Source organism: Piliocolobus tephrosceles, unplaced genomic scaffold (genome assembly GCF_002776525.5).
Source record: "Piliocolobus tephrosceles isolate RC106 unplaced genomic scaffold, ASM277652v3 unscaffolded_110, whole genome shotgun sequence".
Lineage (NCBI taxonomy): Eukaryota > Metazoa > Chordata > Mammalia > Primates > Cercopithecidae > Piliocolobus > Piliocolobus tephrosceles.
In genome coordinates, this window is record NW_022292088.1 from 1,029,810 (window position 1) to 1,055,587 (window position 25,778).

The window sequence follows — 25,778 nt, forward strand, 5'->3', positions numbered from 1 at the left end:
GCTCCTGAATCTTCAGCCTGCTACAATCTGTTCACACCTGGGTATCTACAGTCTTGACATCCTACCACTTGCTGCTCAAGGCTCTTAACTTGAGCTAAAGTAAATAAATTGTGCTTTTCTTTTCACTTCACTTTTGTTTGATATGTTATTCTCTACTGCAGCTGCAAGTAAACCAATTTCAGCATCATTTTCTTAATCTAATTCATGCTATTGTAAATTCCTAGTGTTCAGCTGGGTGTGGTGGCTCACACCTGTAATCTCAGCACTTTGGGAGGCCTCAGGTGGGCGGATCACGAGGTCAGGAGATTGAGACCATCCTGCCTAACACGGTGAAACCCCGTCTCTACTAAAAATACAAAAAATTAGCAGGGCGTGGTGGCAGGCGCCTATAGTCCCAGCTACTCAGGAGGCTGAGGCAGGAGAATGGCGTGAACCCGGGAGGCGGAGCTTGCAGTGAGTTGAGATGGCGCCACTGTACTCTAGCCTGGGCAACAGAGCGAGACGCTGTCTCAATAAAATAAAATAAAAAATACATTCCTAGTGTCCAAGGAACTGAGAAGTTACTGTTAGGAGTGGTCAATATTGTTATCTTGAGAACCTTAAAGGAACAGTTTTACATATACAGAATATACCAGAGGCTACCTCCAGAGTAGCATCTGCGCATATGAAAAATCCCCCAGCCCTGAGCTACCACATCCAGTTATGAAGAAGCCAGGTGTCCCGAGCCATTTACCAATCAAAATGCAGCAGTTCAGGCATCTGCGTTCCCTCTTTCTTCAGTGTACCTCTTTTGCCCTCTTCCTATTCTCTTTTTGTTTCTTTCCATTGCATTGCTCTTCTCATTAGTCTGTTAATTACAAGACTTTTCAAAGCCAATCATTTCCATATGAGGACGAACATAATCCTCACTAGTACCAAATTTTATTATGGGAGACAATGCCTTTCTTGATCCTTCTGCCCAATTATCAAACTATCTTATGTCCTAGAGATTTTTAAACTTGCCAAATAATTCCAACATGTGCCTTCTGGTCCTCAAAGGGCACTCTGCCAGATTTACCTCCCACCACTCACTTCTCTCCACACTAACCACCCCTTCCCCACCAAAACTTAACCTCTAGTTAGTCCCTCACAGTCTAAGTCCTTTGCTCTTGGCGGTCTTACTACATAGAACGCTCTTTACACTCTCTCCATCTGTCAACAAACTCTAATCGATCTTTAAAAAAACACTTCATCTGGTGACAAAGAGAAAAAAGTTCGTGACTGCACACTGGATGTCTCAAGCGCTGAGATGAGAGGTGCGGGATCAAAATAAGCCACGAGGAAACCGGCACTGAGGGCTCTGACAGAAGGAAGGGGTTGGAACAACTTCCCCTACTTAACAGTTCCGTCCTGGATTAAGTCAGCTGTCGAGCATAGAAAGAAACCGCGACCTGTGTGGGCCTCAATTTCCCCCTCACGCCCTCACGTTCTGCTTTCCCCACATCTTCGCAGACAAACCCATGCGCACCCAGGAAAACATTCAGCCTCAGTCCTCACGGGTACACCCAAGCCCCCCAAAAGAGAGAGGACAATGCTCATCCCTCTCCCAGCCTTTCTCAAAGGCCCAACCCGATGCCGCAAGCCTCGAGCCGCCGTCCCTCGAAACTCCTGCTGGCAGGACGCCAGCGACGCTCACCCAGGGCAGCCCTCCCGCGGCCGTCCGAGAACCGCTATCCCCAGGACACAACGCGAAAGCTCGACTGAGGTCCCGTCCCGACAGGCCTCCGTGGGTTCCGGACCCCGACCCCTCGGGTCACTATGTCACCGGTTTCTGCGCGCCAGAATCTCTGGAGGGGGAGACGCTGACCTCCAGCTCTTCTCAGCTCCTGTGAAGCCTCATGCGCTCCCTCCCGCCCAGACTCACCTCTTGCTGAGCGGCCGGACCCGCACGGCGACCCGCACGTTCGCCATCCGTCTACCACAAACCAAGCCCAGCAAGTCAGCTCTGCGGCAGCATCCCAGGCCCCCGCCCTAAGCCCAGACACACCAACAACCCAGCCCCGCCCGCCCCACGCGCCTCTGGGGACGCCCCCGCGCGGACTGGAGCATGCCGCCCGAGCGGGGCGGTGCCTGCCTAGCTTCGGCCAATCCTGAGCCCGGTGGGCGGGAGAACTCCCGGCCCCGCCTCCCCTCAATCCTCCCTAAAGTCTCCCGACTCGCCCCGCCCAAACACGCGCCGCAGCGGGAGTAGGCAGGTTCTTTCTGAGATTCGGCCATTCCTTAGCCTGGTGGGCGGGAGGATGCCAGGGCTCGCTCCGCCTCGCTCCACCCGAAGCCTCCCTGGTAGCCCCAGCCCAAGCACGCGCTGCATCCCGAGCCGCGTGGTGCCGGCCTAGCCTTGGCTAGTCGGTGGGCGGGAGGACGCCCGGGCTCGCCCCGCCTCGCTCCGATCCACAGCCTCCTGGGACGCCCCCACCCTTGCGCGTGCCGCGCCGGGCCCATCAGTGCCGGCCCAGCTTCAGCCCATCCTGAGCCGAGTGGGCCGCGAGGACGCAGTGCCAAGTCTGTCGTTCCCGGCCCCGCTTACCCAGAAATAGTTTTTGTTCTTTGACTCGGTGTCCGTGCTATGTAAAGTCAAGTAAATCAATTAAGTTTTGGTCCGAAAGTTTGCAAAGTAATTTGCTAAATACTTTTATTCTCTGCGTTCGCTTGAACTGTCAATTATGTGGTTAAATTTTCGAGTGCGGTGGCTCACGCCTGTAATCCCAGCACTTTGGGAGGGTGAGGCCAGGTCACCCGAGGTCAGGAGTTCGAGATCAGCCTGACCAACCTAGTGAAACCCCGTTTCTACTGAAAATACAAAAATTAGTTGGGCGTGTTGTCGAGCGCCTCTAATTCCAGCTACTTGGGAGGCTGAGGCAGGAGAATCACTTCAACCCGGGAGGCGGAGGCTGCAGTGAGCCCAGATCAGGGCACTGAACTTCAGCCTGGGCGACAGAGCGAAACCCCGTCTAAAAAAAATAAAATAAAATAACAGAAGGCGGCCGGGCACGGTGGCTCAAGCCTGTAATCCCAGCACTTTGGGAGGCCGAGACGGGCGGATCACGAGGTCAGGAGATCGAGACCATCCTGGCTAACACGGTGAAACCCCGTCTCTACTAAAAAATACAAAAAACTAGCCGGGCGAGGTGGCGGGCGCCTGTAGTCCCAGCTACTCGGAGGCTGAGGCAGGAGAATGGCCTAAACCCGGGAGGCGGAGCTTGCAGTGAGCTGAGATCCGGCCACTGCACTCCAGCCCAGGCGACAGAGCGAGACTCCGTCTCAAAAAAAAAAAAATAAATAAATAACAGAAGGCAGTCTCTTACTGGCAAGGTACTTCCTGACATCAGGGACAAAGCAGAGAGGGAACCAATCCAGAAAAAGGATTATTGTCCAGGTCTTCTTGTACAACGGAAAGACAGGTGGCTGGTGTTTATCTTTTCCCTTCAAGGCTTGAGGGTTAGCAGCTGCATAGATAAGGGCAGTGCTGATCATAAACCCACCTGTATTTGCACAAAAATATTAGCCTGTCCCTTCCTGACTTAAATCCTGGTGCTTGCTTCTCTTCCTTACTGATAAATGTCCTTTGTGGCATTTGTTTTTCCAGAATAGGGCACTTGCATATGCACCAAAAGCCTGTTCAGGCAGACACCCTTTCTTCTCAGTCATTTCCTTAATGGTGTCTAGGAACTCATTTGCTCCCTCTTGGTCAGCAGAAGCTGCTTCTCCTGTTATATTGACATATTTTAAACCAAACCTTTCCAAATTTATCAAACCGTCCTTTACTGGCATAAAATTGTTTAGCTTTAGATGCTTCACCTTCCTTTTGCTTCAAGTTGTCCTATAATGACTTTGCTTGTTCTGAAATCATATTAGAATATATAAGTATGTTTTCTTCTTTTTTCTTTTTCTTTTTTTTTTGAGATGGAGTCTCACTCTGTCGCCCAGGCTGGAGTGCAGTGGTGTGATCTCGGCTCACTGCAACCTTCAACTCCCTGCTTCAATCAATTCCCCTGCCTCGGCCTTCCGAGTAGCTGGGATTACAGGCGTGTGCCACTACGCCTGGCTAATTTTTTTGTATTTTTAGTAGAAATGGGGTTTCGCCACGTTGGCCAGGCTGGTCTCGAACTCTTGACTTAAGGCAGTCCGACCACCTCTGCCTCCTAAAGTGTTGGGATTACAGACGTGAGCCACCGCACTAGCCAGGTATGTTTTTCTTACAGCAATCCTGTACCCACATAAAAGCTGCATTGTGTTTTGTTGTTGTTGTTTTGTTTTTTTTTGAGACAGAGTCTTGCTCTGTCACCCAGGCTGGGGTGCAGTGGCATGATCTCAGCTCACTGCAACCTCTGCCTCCTGGGTTCAAGCGATACTTCTGCCTCAGTCTCCCGAGTAGCTGGGATTACAGGTGTGCACCACCACGCCCAGCTAATTTTTGTATTTTCAGTAGAGACAGGGTTTCACCATGTTGGCCAGGCTGGTCTCAATCTCCTGACCTCAGGTGATCTGCCCACTCCCAAAATGCTGGGATTACAGGTGTGAGTCACTGTACCCGGCCAAAAGCTGCATTTTCAATATGAGATAAAAAGATATTTCAGGGCCAGGCATGGTGGCTCACGCCTGTAATCCCAGCATTTTGGGAGGCCAAGGTAGGAGTATTGCTTGAGCCTAGTAGTTTGAGACCAGCCTAGGCAAAATCGTGAGACCTCATCTCTACAAAAATTAAAAAATAAAAATAAACTATAAAAAAAGGTATTTCACAAAAAGCGCAAGGTTTTTGTGCCTGCTGGTGTGGCTGTGGTCATGGTTGCACAATTTTTTAAAATTTTACAATGGGCCTTACAATGGATTCATTTATCTTGAAATGGTAGGCAACCACAGCTGCAGATTTATAGTACATAACAAGCAATTCAACTTTTTCTTGTAATGTCACGACTTTTCTCTGCTTCTTGAGAGCACTTCCAGCATCACTAGTGGCACTTTGTACTGGTCCCCTGATGTTGTTCAAGGCTTATGGTATTGCACTGAATATGGTGAAAACACTCAAGAACCTCAAGAGATCACTTTTTATTGTGATACACAGTTTACTGAAGAGAGGAACTGCTCTGATGATTAGCATCACAGTTTTAAGCAGATACTGGCAACACTTGACTCACTAAAACAGGAGGCAGTTAGAAAATTGCAGTAGTACAGTACGTACTAGTTTATAGAGTTATGTTTTTTTTGTGGGGGGGCTTTCACATTTGTTGATTTTTATTGGCGATCTCTTTTTCAATACAATTTATGCCCTCATCCCCATTTCCAGTCTGATTATACAAGTGCTAAGTGGCAGAAAGGTCTGGAATAAATACATTAAAAAAAAAAAAAAGAGGCAAAGCTGTGAAACTAAGTTGCATGCAACAGGTTCTATGAAGGTGGGGGAAGTGTGTGAGAAATAAAGCAGAGTAAGACAATGTAATTGGAAAGTTTTAGCTAAAGTTCTTTTCAGTCATCTTTGTCTTTTACTCCATGTTTCAGGATGCTTGTGAACTCAATGTAATTGAAATTCCCCTTTTTGTCAATAGGTGCTTCTCTGTACAGCTCATCCACCTCCTCATCTGTAAACTGATTCCCCCATGGTTATCAGCAGCTCTCTCAGGTAATCTTCCTGAATGGTGCCTGTTCTTCATCAAAGCAAGCAAAAGCATTTCTGATGACATCTTCAGGATCTGTGCCATTTAACTTCTCACCAAACATGGTGAGGAACATGGTGAAATTAATGGGCCCTGGTGCCTCATTCATCATAGCATCAAGGTATGCATCAGTGGGATTCTTCTCTAGAGAAGTAATCTAACATATCATGCAAATCTTCCTTGTTGATGAAACCATCTCTGTTCTGATCAGTCGTGAAGGCCTCTTTGAACTCCCGAATCTGTGACTGGTCAAACATGGCAAACACATTGGATGTCGCGCACTGCAGGCGCTTCTTGGTGGTCTTAGTCTATGCCTTTTTGCTCGACATGGTGGTTGTTTAATTCTGGCGCCAAACCCCAGAACCGGGGCCACTCTGTGCAAGATGGTGAGTGACAGCGAAGAGTGCGGGACTGTGGCTGAACAGTGGCAGCTATGGAGTTATGATTTAATATTGCATTTTAAATTTGCTTACATGTACAGTCTATGTTTTCATAAAATTTAACTTTTAATAGATTTGTGTATTTTGGAGTAGTGAATGATAGACCAGTATCTACATATATCTTTTGCATTCAAGATATCTGTAGGCCACACAGTTCATCTATGAACTTTTCTTTTTTTGGTTTTTGAGACAGAGTTTTGCTCTTGTTGCCCAGGCTGGAGTGCAATGGCACCACCTCAGCTCATTGCAACCTCCACCTCCTGGGTTCAAGCAATTCTCCTGCCTCAGCCTCCCAAGTAGCTGGGATTACAGGCATGTGCCACCATTCCTGGCTAATTTTGTAATTTTCCTAGAGACGGGGTTTCTCCATGTTGGTCAGGCTGGTCTCGAACTCCCAACCGAAGGTGATCACCCGCCCGCCTTGGCTTCCCAAAGTGCTGGGATTACAAGCATGAGCCACTATGCCTGGCCTGTGAATTTTTCAAGTTGTCACAAAGCTCCAAACAAATTTCCAATATATTTATTGAAAAAAAAACAATTGTGGCCCTACACAGTGGCTCATTCCTGTAACCCCAGCACTTTGGGAGGCCAAGGTGCATGGATCACAAGGTCAAGAGATCGAGACCATCCTGGCCAACATGGTGAAATCCTGTCTCTACTAAAAATACAAAAATTAGCCAGACATGATGGTGTGCACCTATAATCCCAGTTACTCAGGAGGCTGAGGCAGGAGAATTGCTTGAACCCAGGAGGCAGAGGTTGCAGTGAGCTGAGATCACACCACTGCACTCTAGCCTGGTGACAATGAGAGTCTTATCTCAAAAAAAATAAAATAAAATAAAAAATTGCATATACCTGTGCACTTCAAACTTATGTTGTTCAAGGGTCTAATGCATAATTTTTCAGTAAACTCAATTAGTGGATTCCCCAAATTGTGGGATAAACCTTTTATGTAAATTCATGTGTTTTATAGATATGTGAAGAAATGACACAATACACTAATTACAGCCTTATTAAAATCGCAACTCTATTATAGATTTTGCATGTCAAGAAATCCTCAGACTATGTTCCTGACTTCACTGAGGGTTTCAGAGGATAAATCAGGGGTCAGACTGGTAGAGTCACATAGAGAAAGAAAGAAAATAAGAAAAATGCTAGGAAAACCAGGCAGCATCTCAATTACACCAGAATGGTCTTCACAAACTGGCATCACTACTATGCTGGTAATAAATTTGCAAATATCACACACCTCTTCTAGTGTAAGTAGAAAACACAGACATTCAGGCTAGGTGCAAGGGGCTCACACCTGTAATCCCAGCACTTTGGGAGGCCAAGATTGCTTGAACCCAGGAGTTCAAGACTAGCCTGGGCAACACGACAAGACCTCATCTCTACAAAAAAATTTAAAAATTAGCTGGGTGTGGTGGGGCACAGTTGTAGTCCCAGCTACTTGGGAGGCTGAGGTGGGAGGATCCATTGAGTCCAGGAGGTTCAGAGTGCAGTGAGCTGTGATTGTGCCACTGCACTCCGGCCTGGGTGAGAGCAAGACAATCTCAAAAAAAAAAAAAAAAAGGCATGCAGAGCTGATTTTTTGTTTTTAGTATCCACACATCTAAAAGTTGAATAATTAAAGAAAAATTAATCAGCACTGATGGACTTTGGAAGAGTATTAAATTAGCTTTTCCCTTTAAAGTAGACCTCAGGCTTAACTTACCTCCAGCTCTTTTGATTCTGATAGCCTGTATGCCTATACTGTATAAGCTAAAGAGTACATCAGTCCTTTCTCTCACTTTAAATTCAGACTAGGACTACAAAATTTTAGTTAGAAATTACAGATTTATTTTTATATTTTGAAAAATGCATAATAGAAAACAAAAATAAACAACCAGGCATATCAACATTTGTGACATACACACACAAACACAAATGAATATAGGAAATAACATCAAGAAAAAGCATAGTATGTTTTGAAACCAATGTGGGGTATGAACAGATTTTTGATGAAATACAACTAAAGGCTATGCCTATGTAATGTTTGAGATATTACCACTCTTATCCTACTAGTAAAAATTAGCAAAGTAGGCTTTAAAACACGATTCCTGTTGTTTTAGCCGGATTTATTTTGGTAATGATCCTGCTTCCTTATAAACAACTATTTTACTCATCATTGTTGAAGTCTTCTTGTGTTAAGGAGTGCAATGAGGCCACGCATGGTGGCTAACACCTGTACTCCCAGCACTTTGGGAGGCTGAGGTGGGAGGATCATTTGAACCCAGTAGTTCGAGACCAGCCTCGAAAACATGGCAAAACCCCGTCTCTACAGAAAATACAAAAATTAGCCAGGCATGGTGGCACATGCCTATAGTTCCAACTACTTGGGAGGCTGAGGTGGGAGGATCACTTGAGCCTGAGAGGTCAAGGCTGCAGTGAGCCAAGATCAGGCCATACCACACTCTTAGCACTCTCAGCAACCTGGGTGACAGAGTGAGATCCTGTCTTCGAAAAGAAAAAAACAAAAAACAAAACTGATGTACACGTTTTATAGCAAAACAGAACCCCAAGTCTAAAAGTAAAATAAGCCAAGGATAGTTACAATACTGATTAAAAGAGTATATCCCGAGGCAGTTGTTAGTATATCACTCTCTATTATATGCACAATAACCTCAGATAGGTAAAATATCTGAGCATTTTGCAAGGTAAACCTCCAAAGTTATACCACAATGTGCCCTTTTCTTTGCTGTTTCTTCTGTGCCTATTTCTACAGCTGCCAGTGAACACTCAGGAACTGTTTTGTGTGCCAGGGTCTCCAAGACTACCTCCAGGTTCCATGATTTGCTAGAATTCACAAGACTCAGCATATCACCACACAGGTATGATTTATTACAGCAAAAGCATATGAAGCAAAACAGCAAAGAGAAGAGGTACAGAGGCAAAGTCTGGGGGAAACCAGGTACAAGTTCCCAGAGTCCCCTAACAGTGGAGTCACACATATGTGTTGTTTCATTCCACCAGCAACTGAATTGTGACAACATGTGAGAAATATTGTTTACCAGGGAAGCTTGTTAGAGATACAGTGCCCAGGGTTTTTACTGGGGGCTGGTCATATAAGGTACCTTCTACCTACCATGTACCAAAATTCTAGACTCCCAGGAAGAAAGCAGGTGTTCAGCACACACCACATTGTACAAACAGGTTAGTTACCATGAACCACTCTTTTCAGTGAGTGGAGCCCTCCTGTTAAGGTTTCAATATGTCCCCCAAGTTCAAGTGTTGGAAATTTAATTGACATTGTAAAAGTGTTATGAGACCTTTAACAAGTGATCAGGTAAGGAGGGCTTTGCCCTCATTAGTGAATTAGTGCTGCTATCTCAGGAGTGGGCTCATGATAAAAGGCTAAGTTTAGACCCATATATCTTTCTCATGCTCACTTGCCATATGACGCCTTCTGCCATGGCAAGACCCTCGCTAGATGCTGGCGCCATGTTCTTGGATTGTCTAGCCTCCACACCCATCAACCAAATAAACTTCTATTCATTATAAAATAGTTTGTGCAGTTCTGTTATGACAGCAGAACAGACCAAGACACCTGATATCTAAGTTCCCAGATGCAACAGCCAAGGACGAACCTTATCATCAGGCCTTTCAAAGGATAAGTCAGGCTGGCTATGTTACTCTTTTCTGCATACTTAGTGACATTCCCATAGGAATAATCACCATAGACATTTTCAGATTCAAGAAGACTCTTCTAATTTAGAAATATCTTTTTTTTTTTGAAGACAGAGTCTTGCTCTGTTGCCCAGGCTGGAGTGTGGTGGCACAATCTGGGTGCACTGCAACCTCTGTCTCCTGGGCTCAAGTGATTCTCCTGCCTCAGCCTCCTGAGTAGCTGAGATTACAGGCGCATGCCACCATGCCTGGCGAATTTTTGTTTTCTTTTTTTTGGAGATGGAGTCTTGCTCTGTCGCCCAGGCTGGAGTGCAGTGGCACAATCTCGGCTTACTGTAACCTCTGCCTCCTGTGTTCAAGTGATTCTTCTGCCTCAGCCTCCCAAGTGGCTGGGATTACAGGCATCCACCACCATGCCTGGCTAATTTTTTATATTTCTACTAGAGACGGGGTTTCACCATGTTGTCCAGGCTGGTCTCAAACTCCTGACCTCAGGTGATGCACCCACCTGGGTTGGCCTCCCAGAGTGTTGGGATTATAGGCGTGAGCCACTGCGCCCAGCCTAATTTTTGTATTTTTTGTAGAGACAGTTGTTTCACCATGGTGGCCAGGCTGGTCTTGAACTCCTGACCTCGTGATCCGCCCACCTAGGCCTCCCAAAGTACAGGCATGAGCCACTGTGTTTGGCCAGAAACACACTTTTGTTTTTGAAATGTATGGTCCAGGCTGTAGCACAGTGGTGTGATCATGGCTTACTGCAACCTTGACCTCCCAGGCTTAGGTGATCCTCTTACCTCAGCCTCCTGAATAGCTGGGACTACAGGCACGCACCACCATGGTCGGCAAATTTTTTTGTATATTTTGTAGATACGGGCTTTCACCATGTTACCCAGGCTGGTCTTGAACTCCTGGGTTTAAGCGATCTGCCCGCCTCAGCCTCCCAAGTGTTAGGACTACAGGTGTGAGCCACCACACCAGACCATAAACACACATTTTATTTTATTTTATTTTATTTTGAGACGGAGTCTCACTCTGTCGCCCAGGCTGGAGTGCAGTGGCCGGATCTCAGCTCACTGTAACCTCCGCCTCCCAGGTTTACGCCATTCTCCTGCCTCAGCCTCCCGAGTAGCTGGGACTACAGGCGCCCGCCACCTCGCCCAGCTAGTTTTTTGTATTTTTTAGTAGAGATGGGGTTTCACCAGGTCAGCCAGGATGGTCTAGATCTCCTGACCTCGTGATCCACCCGTCTCGGCCTCCCAAAGTGCTGGGATTACAGGCTTGAGCCACCGCGCCCGGCCAAACACACATTTTTTTAAAAAAGAGAATTTTCTGCCTGAGAAATGGTTAATTCACTTATGTTAATAAATTGTCATGGCTATTTTTTATCTTCTCTAGTTTTACTGAAAGGTAGAATAAAAATATACGAAAAACAAAGGAAAAGTCAGTTTGGTCTTAATTAACCTGAGATCTTGATACTCCAACATAAAGCAGGTTCTTTCAGTATTACTAGCAGCAAAGACTATTAATACCCATGTTACAGTCAACTAGAAATAGACGTCATATGACTACACATAATTAAGCAAAAATAAAGTTGATGACTACTTGGTATTAATAGTTTGGACATGAACTTTAGAAGTAAAAGGTAAAGGAGGCATAATAATATCATGTTTATAAAGATAACTTTCTTCAGCTAATATTTGGGGGATACAAGACGAAACTTCATTTTGTTGTTTACGCCACTTGAGTATATTCTCTGCCAGTTCTTCTGTCTCAGTCACCAATATATCCATCTTTGCTAAAGCCTGGTTCTGTAACATTTGAAAAGGGAAACAGGAGAAATTATGTCTCTTATTAATTCATTATATCATGAATAATTGATACCAAAGGTTAACACCTGATCTTTTTCCAGCCCCTTACTTCACAAGTTCCTTACAACTATGCCTTCCCACTTTATAGTACAAACCTACTCTTTTTGAGTTCACCTCTTTTGTCTTCAATAATCACTCAATGCAGATGACCCTCAATTTATATTGCTAAACCTAACCTCCTTCAGGCTCCTAAAATTCAGGCCCACATTTAAGACTATTGGTAATCTCTATCTGGATGTACCTTCAATATCTCAAACTCAGTTTAACTACAGTTCAACAATGATTGACCATTTACTACATGTGCAAGATGTGTCAAAAAACAAACTAACTTCTTTAACCCACACTTGATCCTACTTACCTTCAAGTCACCCAGACTAGAAACTTCATTATCTTTGATGTGTCCCTTGTCTAATTCATAGCCAAGTTCTAAAAATTTGATCTCCAAAATCTAAAAAAATTATCTTCTGTATTTCTATGCTTTAAATCTTTTATCTGAATGACTGTAAATTAGTCTCCAGGTTTTTCTGCCTTTGGTTTCTCTGCCTAGTCTTCTAACCCAGAGCTGATCAAACTTTTTTTTTTGAGACAGGGTCTCTTTCTGTCGCTAGGCTGGAGTGCAGTGTCACATCTCGGCTCACTGCAACCTGCCTCCCAAGTTCAAGCGATTCTCTTGCCTCGGCCCCTCGAGTAGCTGGGACTACAGGCGTGCGCCACCACACCCTGTTAATTTTTGTATTTTTAGTAGAGATGAGGTTTCACCATGTTGGCCAGGATGGTCTCGATCTCCTGACCTTGTGATTCGCCCGCCTCAGCCTCCCAAAGTGCTGGGATTACAGGCGTAAGCCACCGCACCTGGCCTGAGCTGATCGAACTTTAATGTGCACAAGAATCACCTGAGGAACTTGTTAAACCATAGATTCTGATTCTGAAGGTCTAGGGTGCATGATGTCTGTAGTTTTGTATTTAAAACAAGCTTCCAAGCGATGCTGATACTCTCTGCCAATACTTAGGAGTAGCAAGGCTCAGTCTGCTCTATCCAATATTTTCTCCATGATTAAGGCACAGTTCTAATCAAGTCACTCCTCCGCACCCTTCTCTAAAAAAAGAACACACACACACACACACACACACACACACACACACACACACACATATTCAATGGCTCCCCAATACTCAGACAGTAAAGTCTAAGATTCTTAGTCTGGTTTTTAAGGCCCTGCATAAACTAACCCTGAGCTAATCTCCTCAATGCCTTTAGGCACCAGCCAAAGTGGAGTATCACTTTTCCCCCATACTACCTGGGTTCTTTGACTTAGCTTATATGTCTTTCCTCACATTGCTCCTTTTGGCCAACCTATTCTTTCTGATGCATGCCCAAATTTCAACTGTTCATTAAGATTCAGCTTACTTTGGCAAGCGCAGTGGCTCAGGCATTTAATCCCAACACTTTGGGAGGCCGAGGTAGGTGGATCACCTGAGGTCAGGAGTTGGAGACCAGCCTGGTCAACATGGCAAAACCCTGTCTCTACTAAAAATACAAACTATTAGCAGGGCGTGGTGGTGGGCGCCTGTAATCCCAGCTACTTGGGAGGCTGAGGCAGGAGAATCGCTTGAACCCAAGAGGCGGAGGTTGCAGTGAGCCAAGATTATGCCATTGCACTCCAGCCTGGGTAACAAGAGTGAAACTCTGTCTCAGAAAAAAAAAAAAGATTCGGCTTACTGCCAACACCTAAATAAATCTTTATTGAAGCCGGACGTGGTGGCTCATGCCTGTGATCTCAGCACTTTGAGAGGCTGAGGCAGGTGCCTCACTTGAGCTTAGGAGTTCAAGACCAGTCTAGGCAACACAGTGAGTACTCATCTCTATTTAAAAAACAAAACAAAAACTTAATTGAAGTCTTCCTACCCCTGTCCTACTCAGAATCCTCCTAAACTGGAAGTAATTCCTCCCTTTTCTATGCTCAATAGATGGCATCTCTTTATAATTCTCTGCTGTATCGATTATGCAAATACAATCCTATAAAGTAGAAAATACATATTTTATAGCTGTCTCACCAAACATTGAGAATTTGAAGGCAGGGTTTGGTCATATCTATCTTTCACAATACATGTAGCATAGCCACAGCACAATGAAGGCAACACACGTTTATTAAATGTTGGAATAAAATAATTTAAAATGGCTTCTAAAGAAAAATTATATGAAAAAGAAAATGCTAAATCCAAGGTCTAAATAAATAAACACTTCTTTTTTTTTTTTTTTTGGGGAAATGGAGTCTTGCTCTGTTGCCCAGGATGGAGTGCAGTGGCATGATCTCGGCTCACTACAACCTCTGCCTCCCAGTTTCAAGCAATTCTCCTGCCTCAGCCTACTGGGTAGCTGGAATTACAGGTGCGCACCACCACGCCCAGCTAATTTTGGTATTTTCAGTAGAGATGGAGTTTCACCATGTTGGCCAGGCTGGTCTCCAACTCCTGACTTCAAGTAATCCACCTGCCGCGGCCTCCCAAAGTGCTGGGATTACAGGCGTGAGCCACCATGCCTGGCCAAGAAAACACTTCTTGATTTAAAAAATAACTAGCTCGTAATATTAGCTATTAAAAAGCTAAACTGGGCGAGCATACCTCTAAGATTCTAGTATCAAATAACTAAAGATAGTTATATTAATACTCACCATTTTCTTTAGGTTTGCAGCTAAATGAGGAATATTTCTAATTGTTTCAAGGTGGGTTTCTAATCTCTCAATGAAAGTCACAGCCAATTCCAGCAAATGTACCATATATCTGAAAGAGAAAGAAAAAAGTCAACCATTTTTTTAAGTTTAAATGTTTTGCGTTCTTTTTCTTTTCCTTTAATCAGGACTTTTAATTTGAGATAAGAATTACAATCAACCTAGAGAGCCAATAACAACCTTTCTGCATTCATAGAAATATTAGTGATTAAAAAAAGGTCCTTCTCTTTCACTTTAAGCAACCTGTCATCCAATAAAAAAATGGAAAGAGACAACAGTAATCATATGTGGAATCCAACTTAATGTTAAAGAAACCTCAATGTTAATCATAATCATTTTCTCATATAAGTAAAGGAATTTCTGGCAGGGTGCGGTGGCTCAAGCCTATAATCCCAGCACTTTGGGAGGCCAAGGCGGGCGGATCACGAGGTTAGGAGATCGAGACCATCGTGGCTAACACGGTGAAACCCCGTCTCTACTAAAAAATACAAAAAACTAGCCGGGTGAGGTGGCGGGCGCCTGTAGTCCCAGCTACTCGGGCAGCTGAAGCAGGAGAATGGCGTGAACCTGGGAGGCAGAGCTTGCAGTGAGCAGAGATCCGGCCACTGCACTCCAGCCCGGGCCACAGAGCGAGACTCCATCTCAAAAAAAAAAAAAGTAAAGGAATTTCCCTAGATTAAAAAACCCCATTCTGTTTCCTTTTTTTTTTTGAGATGGAGTCTCACTATGTCACCAGGCTGGAGTGCAGTGGTGCAATCTCAGTTCACTACAAACTCCGCCTCCTGGGTTCAAGCAATTCTCCTGCCTCAGCCTCCTGAGTAGCTGGGATTAGAGGCACATGCCACCATGGCCAGCTAATTTTTGTATTTTTAGCAAAGACGGGGTTCATTATGTTGGCCAGGATGGTCTCGATCTCCTGACCTCATGATCTGCCCGCCTTGGCCTCCCAAAGTGCTGGGATTACAGGCATGAGTCACCTCGCCCGGCCCCATTTCTTTCTTTTTGAGACAGAGTCTCACTCTGTTGCCCAGGCTGGAATGCAGTGGCACAATCTCGGCTCACTGTAACCTCCACCTCCTGGGTTCAAGTGATTCTTGCACTTCAGCCTCCTGAGTAGCTGAGATTACAGGCGTGCACCACTGCACTCAGTTACTTTTTGTATTTTTAGTAGAGACAGGGTTTTGTCATGTTGGCCAGGCTGGTCTCAAAGTCCTGGCCTCAAGTGATCCACCCATCTTGGCCTCCCAAATTATTAGGATTACAGGCATGAGCTATGACGTCCGGCCTCATTCCATTTCAATCTACTCATTCTCTGTGAAGAATGAAGACAATAAGGATAAATGTACTTCATTGAAATAGCCTACATAGAAAGCTACTTTGAATCTCTGCATTTCCAAAAACTCTTTCAAATCATTGCCCAGTTCTTAGATGTAGTACAATGTATATGCTAAGGGTAATGATAATGTACTAAAGAGATACTGAATATAGCCACAGGAAAGGGGTTTTGTTTTGTTTTTTGTTTTGAGACAGAGTCTCACTCTGTTGCCTAGGCTGGAGTGCAGTGGCACAATCTCAGCTTACTGCAACCTCTGCCTCCTGGGTTCATGTGATTTTTCCTGCCTCAGCCTCACCAGTGGCTGGTATTACAGGCATGTGCCACCATGCCCAGTATATTTTGTATTTTTTGGTAGAGACAGGGTTTCATCATGTTGGCCAGGCTGGTCTCGAACTCCTGGTCTCAAGTGATCAGCCCACCTCGGCCTCCCAAAGTGTTGGGATTACAGGCGTGAGCCACTGTGCCCAGCCTTGTTTTCTTTTTTTGGAAGAATAAGTTTTTGTGTATCTACTGTTTTCCTACAAAATAAAAAATCTGACACTTAAGAGAAGATACTGATTTGCTTAAGCTAGTGAGGCATTGGTGGAGAAAGTTAGCAATGAGATCCCCAGATGCTTGCTTCTTATTTATTTGAGACAGGGTCTCACTCTGTTACCCAGGCTGGTGCAATCACAGCTCACTGCAGAGTTGACCTTCTGGGCTCAGGTCATCCTCCCAGCTCAGCCTCCCAGGTAGCTAGGAATACAGGTGTGTGCCATCATGCTTTGCTCATTTTTTTTTTTGTAGAAGTGGGATTTTGCCATGGTGCCCAGGCTGGTATTTATCATTAGTCATAATCTACATCTTCAATTTGATACTTGTAATACTGTGAGGAAGAAGGCAATATAAGTCATCTCCATTCTATTTATTGGGAAACCAAGTGAAAAATTTAAATCATTTGCTCAAGGCTTTGAGGCATATAAACAGTAGAGATGAGAACAGAATCCAGGTTTTTTCCTCCCTTAGTTGATAGTGTTTTTATCTGCCCCAGTTAAACACCCACAATAGAATTTTTACATATAGGCAACATTAACTCAATGAATTTACTTTACAACAATGAATTTACTTCACATACAATTTTTGTTACATGTTATGGATCGAATTTCTTTCACTAAAGTCATAATTTGTAATTCCCAAAACACAATGGCCAAATTCTTTATTTTTGCCATAGGTATAGTGGTTTAAAAGCAACGATTTTCTTTTTGGTTTAATATATCAACATTAATAATGTTAACAAATAGAATCACTAATTGTTTTATGAATTCTGCTGCACAGTAACTGCAAAACAAAAAGTAAACTGAGAAAACAGGTGTAACTGTTAATTTCTACTTTTCAGTCTAACCTGTGATAAACAGCTTCAATAGGTAAGTTTTCCTGGCACATGGGTTTCAACAGTCTTTGCCTAAGGGATCTCTTCTCTTTCAGCACTGCTTCCAAATGATTATTCATGCTTTGCAGAGTATGACACTTCTGAGCTATACAAATTAAAAACAGTAATGACAGTTAGCAATAGGACAAATAACAGAATCACTAATAATTTCTTCTTTGCCTTGGTTTAACACCACCAATGTCAAAAATTCATCCCATCATTACCCTCCTGTCTCCTCTTTGCTATCTTTAATACCAATACCAATTTCATTTTCAACAATTTTCTTTTAGTCGGTTTTTGTATATGTAATATATTTCTATTATCTCTTTTCCTAGTGATAACCAAATCTAGTGCTAAATTCTTTCTCTGTGTTTCTCATCTCTACCTCTTATTCAGTTCTTATAGCCAGAGCTGTATTCTTAACACAAAGTTTTTTTTTCCTATCTCTGACTCTAATAGTCTATAAAAGACTATCGAAAAAGAGTCACCTTAGCTGGTGCGCTAGCTCATACCTGTAATCGCAGTGTTTTGGGAGACTGAACTGGGAGAACTGAGGCCAGGGGTTTGAGACCAGCCTGGGCAACATAGTAAAACCTCATCTCTACAAAAAAATTGAAAAAAAAAAAAATAGCTGGGCATGGTGGCACATGCCAGTAGTCCTAGCTACTTGAGAGAATCAGTTGAAACCAGGTGTTAAAGTTACAGTGACCTGTACTTCAGCCTGGGTGACAGGGTAACACTCTTAAAGTCATCTTACAAGCTATTTCTGATTATCTCATTATTTTCCCCATTCAGTTAATGGCTACCAATTGACCTTTCTTTAAAATTCTTATTTTGAAAAAATTCAGATTTGCAGAAAAGTTTCAAAAAAATCGGTGAACTCACATAGACATTTAATTTATATTCACTGATTGTTAACATTTGGCTACATTTTCTTTTTATCTTCCTTCTCTCTCTCTCTACTCTCTCACTCTCTCTCTCTCTCTCTCTCTCTATTTTTGCTGATCCATTTGAGAGTAAGCTGCAGACAGATATTTTTTCCCTGTGAAACGTTAGCATGTATTTCCCAAGAACAGGAACATTCTCCTATATACAACTACAGCACATTATCAAATTCAAAAATTTAACATTGATACAATACTACCAATATTTAATACAGCCCATATTTAAACATCACTAAGTATCCCAATAATGTCCTTTACAGCAAAAAGAATTTTAATTTTTGAGACAGGGTCTCACTCTCACCCACGTTGTAGTGAAGTGCTATGATCACAACTCATTGCAGCCTCGACCTCCCAGGCTCAAACAATCCTCCTGCCTCAGACTTTCATGTAACTGGTACTTCAGGTACATGCTACAATGCCTGGCTAGTTTTTGTATTTTTTGTAGAGACAGGGTTTCACCATGTTGCCCAGGCTGATCTTGAACTCCCGGGCTCAAGCAATCCACCCACGTTGGCCTCCCAAAGTGCTGGGTTTACAGGCGTGACTCTCCACACCTGGCCACAAGAAAACTTTCTCGTCAAATATTCAATACATTGCCAGCCATGGTGGTATGCACCTGTGATCCCAGCTACTTGGGAGGCTGATTTGGGAGGATTGCTTGCGCCATTCAAGACTACCCTAGGCAACATAGGAAGACCCCATCTCATTAAAAAAAAAATCAATCCATGATCATACAGTGCTTTAGTTGTCATGTCTCTTTAGTCTCCTTTAATCTGAAAGTTCCTCAGACTTTTCTTTCAAGTTCTCCTGACTTTGAAGAGCCAATTTAGTCACTTTTTATGCTGTTTGTACCACTCAAGCCAACAGAACTTCTATTTCAGCATAGAAATAGACGACTTCGTTAGCTTTGGAACAACACCTGGAAAAACGACAGTGCATCATAATTTGACTGACTGGTGCTTATTACAGTAATCCAAGAAAAAGCTGAAATTCCAGTGATTATCCACTTAACTAAAACCAAACCACTTACCCAAAAAGAAAGGATGAACAACATCTGCTGTATCTTTTTCTAGTTTCAAGAGTTCAATTTCCAGGTTTTTCTACATGAGGAACAAAAGTAACATTTAGCTCAATGAGAGAGTATCCGGGGCCAGGCACGGTGGCTCACTCCTGTAATCCCAGCACTTTGGTAGGCCGAGGTGGGTGGATCACCTGAGGTCAGGAGTTCGAGACCAGCCTGGCCAACATGGTGAAACCCCATCTCTACTAAAAATAAAAAATTAGCTGGGTGTGGTGGTGCGCACCTGTAGTCCCAGCTACTTGGGAGGCTGAGATGGGAAGATCACATTTTGTTTTTGAGATTGGGTCTCCGTCTGTCACCCAGGCTGGAGTACAGCGGCGCAAACATGGCTCACTGCAGCCTCGACCTCCTAGGCTCAAGTGATCCTCCCACCTCAGCCTCCCAAGTAGCTGGGACTACAGGTGGGACTACGGGTGTGTGCCACCATGTCTGGTTACTTTTTAAATTTTTCTGTAGAGACGGGATCTCCCTATGTTGCCCATACGGGGTCTCAAACTCCTGGGCTCAAGCAGTCCTCTCACCTTGGCCTCCCAAAGTGCGAGGATTATAGGTGTGAGCCACTACACCTGGCCAGCTTTTGTTTTTGTTTTCCTATACTAGAAGTACAAGGAGAAAAGTTCAGTCTGGGCGCGGAGACTCACACCTGTAATCCCAGCACTTTGGGAGGCCGAGGCAGGCAGATCACAAGGTCAGGAGATCGAGACCATCCTGGCTAACACGGTGAAACCCCGTCTCTACTAAAAATACAAAAAATTAGCCAGTGGGAGTAGTGGGCGCCTGTAGTGCCAGCTACTCAGGAGGCTGAGGCAGGAAAATGGTGTGAACCTGGGAGGCGGAGCTAGGAGTGAGCCGAGATCGTGCCACTGCACTCCAGCCTCCAGCCTGGGTGGCAGAATGAGACTGTCTCAAAAAAAAAAAAAAAAAAAAAGAAAGTGAAAAGCTCAACATGATTTACCTGGTAGATTTCAGCTTCAATGTCTGTGATCTGCTGTAGTCTGGTGAAGTTCACAAAACAAGAAGCTGTTTTCTTAGACAAGTTTAACATCTCCTATTGGTAAACGAACAAGGAAAGTAGCAGAATGTCACAAAAAGTTTCTATGTACATTGGAATAGCATGCTCATAGTCTAAAATATGAGAATATATTATGTCCAACACTGCCTTTGAAGTACAAAGTAAAACAGTAGCAATGTGTAATTCTTGTTTTAGAACCTTCACCATCACAAATCACTTGCTCAAATATTAAAAAAAAATAAGAGAAACAAACAACACACTCCCTTTGTATTATTTCCTAAGGTATCATACAAAATAGATTTGTATTACTGATAGTTTATCAAAGGATTCTAAGACTAAAGTTGTTGGAGAATCACCTCTATCTTTCCAAATGACTCAGGCCCAGTCTCTCTGAGCTTCTGGGGTTGAAATCAAATACTTTTCCCCTTCATGGAATCATTTATCTGATTCGCTAAATGACCTCAGTTGGCTACAAGTCATTCATACTGTGTATATTCACATTCTTATCTTTCAGTTAAAGGATTATTTGTATCCAGGCATAATTATTCTTTCAAAAGGTTACCCCTTCTTTTTTATCCTTTCATTCCATGAGTCCATGCACATTATCTCAGAATTGAGTATTGTGCATCCCTAGACTTCATCCATAATTTTCTCTATCATCGCATTTTCTACAATGCTAGCACAGCAAAGAATATACATATATATATATATATTTTTAGATGGAGTCTCGCTCTGTCACCCAGGCTGGAGTGCAGTGGCGCAATCTCAGCTCACTGCAAGCTCCGCCTCCCAGGTTCAGGCCATTCTCCTGCCTCAGCCTCCTGAGTTGTTGGGACTACAGGCGCCTGCCAGCACGCCCGGCTAAATTTTTTTTGTATTTTTTAGTAGAGACGGGGTTTCACTGTGTTAGCCAGGATGGTCTCAATCTCCCGACCTTGTGACCTGACCATCTAGGCCTCCCAAAGTGCTGGGATTATAGGCGTGAGCCACCCAGTGGGTTTTGTTCTTGTCACCCAGGCTGGAGTGCAATGGCATGATCTCCACTCACTGCAACCTCTGCCTCTTGGATTCAATTGATTCTCCTGCTTTAGCTTCCCAAGTAGCTGGGATTACAGCTTTCCAAGTAGCTTCCCAGCTACCATGGGATTATCACCACCATGCCCAGCTATTTTTTTTTTTTTTTTGTACTTTTAGTACAGTTGGGGTTTCACCATGTTGGCCTGGCTGGTCTACAACTGCTGACCTCAGGTGATCCACCTGCCTCAGCCTCCTAGAGTGCTCGGATTATAGGCGTGAGCCACCGTGCCCAGGCCAAAGAATTTTAGAGATCAGATAGGCCAGGGATTGGAAAACTATAGTCCATGAAATAAATGCAGCCCATTAGAGCCAGGCATGATTTTTATATATTCAAATTGTTGGGAAAAAGAAAATCAAAGACAATATTTTATAACAGCCTGGACACAGTGGCTCATGCCTGTAATCCCAGCACTTTGGGAGGCTGAGGTGGGTGGATCATTTGAGGTCAGGAGTTCAAGACCAGCCTGGCCAACATAGTGAAACCCCATCTCTACTAAAAATACAAAAATTAGTCAGGCAGTAGTGGTGCACACCTGTAATCCCAGCTACTCGGGAGGCTGAGGCAGGAGAATTGCTTGAGCCTAGGAGACAGAGGTTGTGGTGAGCTGAGATTGCCACTGCACTCTAGTCTGGGCGACAGAGTGAGACCCTATCTCAAAAAAAAAAAAAAAAAAAAAAGGCTGGGCGTGATAGCTCACGCCTGTAATCCCAACACTTTGGGAGGCCATGGCAAGCGGATTACCTGAGGTCAGGAGTTTGAGACCAGCCTGGCCAACATGGTGAAACTCTGTCTCTATTCAAAAAAAATAAACAAAAAAATTTAGCTGGGTGTGGTGGTGGGTGCCTGTAATCCCAGCTACTTTGGGAGGCTGAGGCAGGAAAACTGCTTGAACCTGGGAGGCGGAGGTTGCAGTGAGCCAAGATCGCACCATTGTACTCCAGCCTGGGCGACAGAACAAAACTCCGTCTAAAAAAAAAAAAAACAAAGAAAATGATATGAAATTCACGTTTTGTGGTCTAGAAATAAAGTTTTATTGGAAAGTGACTTGTCTCATCCATTTACATGCTATCTCTGGCTGCCTTTATACAACCACCTAGTTGTGTAGTTGCAACCATATGGCCCACAAAGCCTTATATATTTACTCTCTGGTCTTCATAGTAAAAGTTTACTGTCCAAAAATAACCAATTTTATAAACACTTACTGAGTTAGGCAATGGAATATTCAAATATGAAACAAGCTGTCTACCCTCACGAGGCTCATAATGTATGGGAAGAAAAATGTATTCTAGATAGAAAGATCAAAAACATTATAAATGCTCAGTAACCACCAGTGTTAGCATATATGTGAAAACAGGGTAAGAGGTAGCTGAAAACATAGTCTCCACATAATCACAGACGATCCTGAGTGCTATGCTCAACAATCATACTGCAGAAAATGGGAGCAACTGAACATTTTCTGGTAAAGAAGTAATACAATCATACATAATACTTATTTAGAAATACAGGCTGGCATGATGGCTCACACATGTATGTAATCCCAGCACTCTGGGAGGCTAAAGCAGGATAACTGCTTGAGCCCAGGAGTTTGAGACCAGCCTGCACAACACAGGGAGACCCTGTCTCTACAAAAAATAAAAAAAAATTAGCCAGGCAGCCGGGCATGGTGGCTCACAGCCGTAATTCCAGCACTTTGGGAGGCTGAGGGGGGCAGATCACAAGGTCAGGAGATCGAGATGGTCATGGCCAACATGGTGAAACCCCATCTCTACTAAAAAATACAAAAATTAGCTGGGTATGGTGGCACACCTGTAGTCCCAGCTACTCGGAAGGCTGAGGCAGGAGAATTGCTTGAACCCAGGAGGCGGAGGTTGCAGTGAGCCGAGATCACGCCACATTGCACTCCAGCCTGGTGACAGAGTGAGACTGTCTCAAAAAAAAAAAAAAAAATTAGCCAGGCATGGTAACATGTGCCTATAGTCCCAACTACTTGGGAGGCTGGGGTGGGAAGATCCCTTGAGCCTGGGAGATTGAGGATACAGTAAACTGTGATCATGCTACTGTAACTCCAGCCTGGGCAAGAGGGTGAGACCCTGTCTCAGCGGTGGCAGGGAAGGTGGGGATATTTAACTGGGGTAGTATGAAAAATAAAACTGGCTGGGTGTGGTGGCTCACACCTGTAATCCTAGCACTTTGGGAGGTGGAGGTGGGTAGATCACCTGAGATCAGGAGTTGGAGACTGGCCTGGCCAATATGGTGAAACCCTGTCTCTATTAAAAATACAAAAATTAGCCAGGCATGATGACATATGCCTGTAGTCCCAGCTATTAGGGAGGCCGATGTGGGAGGATCACTTGAGGCCAGGAGGCCGAGGCTGCAGTGAGCCGTGAGCGTGCCACTGCACTCTAGCCTGGACAACAGAGTGAGACTCTCTCAAAAAAAAAAAAAAAAAAATACACCCACAAAACAAACAAAATAAAAACACTACTGAAGAGGGAGGAGGGAATAGGGAATAGTACAGGGTTTACATCTGGGCTGATAAAAATGTTTTTGAAAATAGTTGCACAATATTGAGTATAGTAAATGCCACTGAATTGTACATTTTAAGATGGTTAAAATGGTAAATTTTATGTTATATGTTATATGTATTTTACCACAATAAAAAAAGAAGGAAAACCCTGGTAACTAGCTAACATAAACAACACTAGTGGAGCAATGGACTAGAGAGATTGGATATTTTCAACAGGTGGCTGCTACAGTATTCCAGGTGAGGATGAGAATGTGGACTAGGTCAATAACAGTTAAAAAGGAAAGGAAGAAAAGACGGAGTTCTTGCAAAGATGGAATTGACAAATCTAAGTTGATATGGTGAATAAGGGATAAAATCCAGTTAATACTCCAAGGATTTTGCTTCACGTGACTGGACAGTTATGCCATTCGCTGAAGTAGGTAACAAGATATTTTACTGATGGCAAAATTGAGAAACAGGAAAGTATTACTCCAACTTCACACTGCCAATGTGTGCAAGGGTGGAAGTGAGAACACATCTAATCCACTGTCTTTCCATCACATGAGCTGGCCCTTTTTTCTTTCTCTCAGGAGGTAAAGGAGCATAAAACATTTTCTACAATGTATCACATTGTAATCAACTTGTTCCCTGGTATATCTCCCTCTCTCCATGCTTATACACTAATCTTAGTTGTGTATCTGGCAAACTAGTAAACTGTAGGGTTCAACAATAGAGTAATGGTGCTTAGCTAAGAACATGCAAGAGAAACCAGAGGAAAAATAAGAATGTTTAAGAAGCAGATAACAAAAAAGGAGAGAAGAAAGAAAGATGGTCAGGTGCAGTGGCTCTCACCTGTAATCCCTGCACTTAGGGAGGTGGAGGCTTATTTTCTATAACAAATAGAAAGTATAACTATTTGAGGATTGAGACTTAGTTTAACACATTAAAAAAAAAGAAAAAAAAAACATCAGGGATTCGAGAATATAGAAAAGTCTTTTCCTTTAGCTATTGTTGTTATATATTGCTATTACATGCCCCAGAGGGCAAAAGTATCCTGAAAATGAAAGGATCCTGAGAAAAAGGAGTCTATTCAGGGTATTTCTGTTTATTCCGTGGCTAGGCACAAGAAGAAGCTGAAATCCAGAATCTTTACACTTAAAATAAAAATCCTGGTAACATTATATACCATATATGTATATATAAATTTGTAATTTGTGGGCACCCTTTCTTCTTTTTCCTATCCCTTCCTTTTCATACTGAATTCTAGCTGAGAGACACTAAAAGGGAGGTTAGTATAGCAGAGAATTTAAGAGCAGGGGCTCTCAAATGGGAGAGTAGGCGTAGAGGAGAGTAGGACACAGGTTAAGAAAGTAGAATTAGTAGATTCTGTGGGTTTTTTTTTTTTTTTTTTGGTAGATCCAGACCCTGATCTTATTAATTGCCAATAAGCAATGACCAAGCTTTGGTCAAGACTCCATGACTCACTCACACTTGCTGGAAAAATATCTAGAATGTAAGGCCACTAAAGCAGTCCCTAGGGGAATAAACTAAAGCAATACCCCATTATCCTACAGACAGCCCTACCTTTCTTTCACCAAATCACTCTCCAATGGACTGAAACAAAACTTCAAACAAGTTATGTTTTCTAGAAGAGTTGTACCAAATAATAATTTTAGGAATCACTGAATTTTTAAAAAATTCTTGCCAGCAGGAATTCAGTAGTCTTAATTTTTTTTTTTTTTTTGAGACGGAGTCTCGCTCTGTCGCCCGGGCTGGAGTGCAGTGGCCGGATCTCAGCTCACTGCAAGCTCCGCCTCCCGGGTTCACGCCATTCTCCTGCCTCAGCCTCCCAAGTAGCTGGGACTACAGGCGCCCGCCACCTCACCAGGCTAGTTTTTTGTATTTTTTAGTAGGGACGGGGTTTCACCATGTTAGCCAGGATGGTCTCGATCTTCTGACCTCGTGATCCGCCTGTCTTGGCCTCCCAAAGTGCTGGGATTACAGGCTTGAGCCACCGCGC

At 43.7% G+C, this 25,778-nt stretch overlaps 2 protein-coding genes and 1 pseudogene across 7 annotated transcripts in view; all 3 read right to left on the minus strand.

The window, feature by feature from the left end:
- The window catches only part of LOC111529162 (stAR-related lipid transfer protein 9), a 159,074-nt gene extending 157,048 nt beyond the window's left edge, over positions 1-2,026 (minus strand). For both annotated transcript variants that reach the window (XM_026447939.1, XM_026447938.1), the window contains exon 1: positions 1,904-2,026. In XM_026447939.1, coding sequence (XP_026303724.1) covers positions 1,904-1,950 — 47 coding nt within the window. In that variant the 5' untranslated portion in view covers positions 1,951-2,026. The remainder of the gene's footprint in view (positions 1-1,903) is intronic.
- Positions 2,027-5,502: 3,476 nt separating this feature from the next.
- LOC113219873 lies at positions 5,503-6,315 on the minus strand (annotated as a pseudogene).
- A 4,664-nt stretch (positions 6,316-10,979) lies between these two features.
- LOC111529152 (HAUS augmin-like complex subunit 2) overlaps positions 10,980-25,778 on the minus strand; it is an 18,824-nt gene continuing 4,025 nt past the window's right edge. For 2 of the 5 annotated variants that reach the window (XM_023195992.3, XM_023195993.3), the window contains exons 2-5: positions 20,118-20,210; positions 17,111-17,243; positions 14,337-14,445; positions 11,136-11,604 (exon numbers count right to left, since the gene is read on the minus strand). In XM_023195992.3, coding sequence (XP_023051760.1) covers positions 11,395-11,604; positions 14,337-14,445; positions 17,111-17,217 — 426 coding nt within the window. In that variant the 5' untranslated portion in view covers positions 17,218-17,243; positions 20,118-20,210 and the 3' untranslated portion in view covers positions 11,136-11,394. Of the gene's footprint in view, positions 11,605-14,336; positions 14,446-17,110; positions 17,244-19,111; positions 19,182-20,117; positions 20,211-25,778 lie in introns of all 5 variants that reach the window. The other 3 variants (XM_023195989.3, XM_023195990.3, XM_023195994.3) reach the window with 3 other exon arrangements.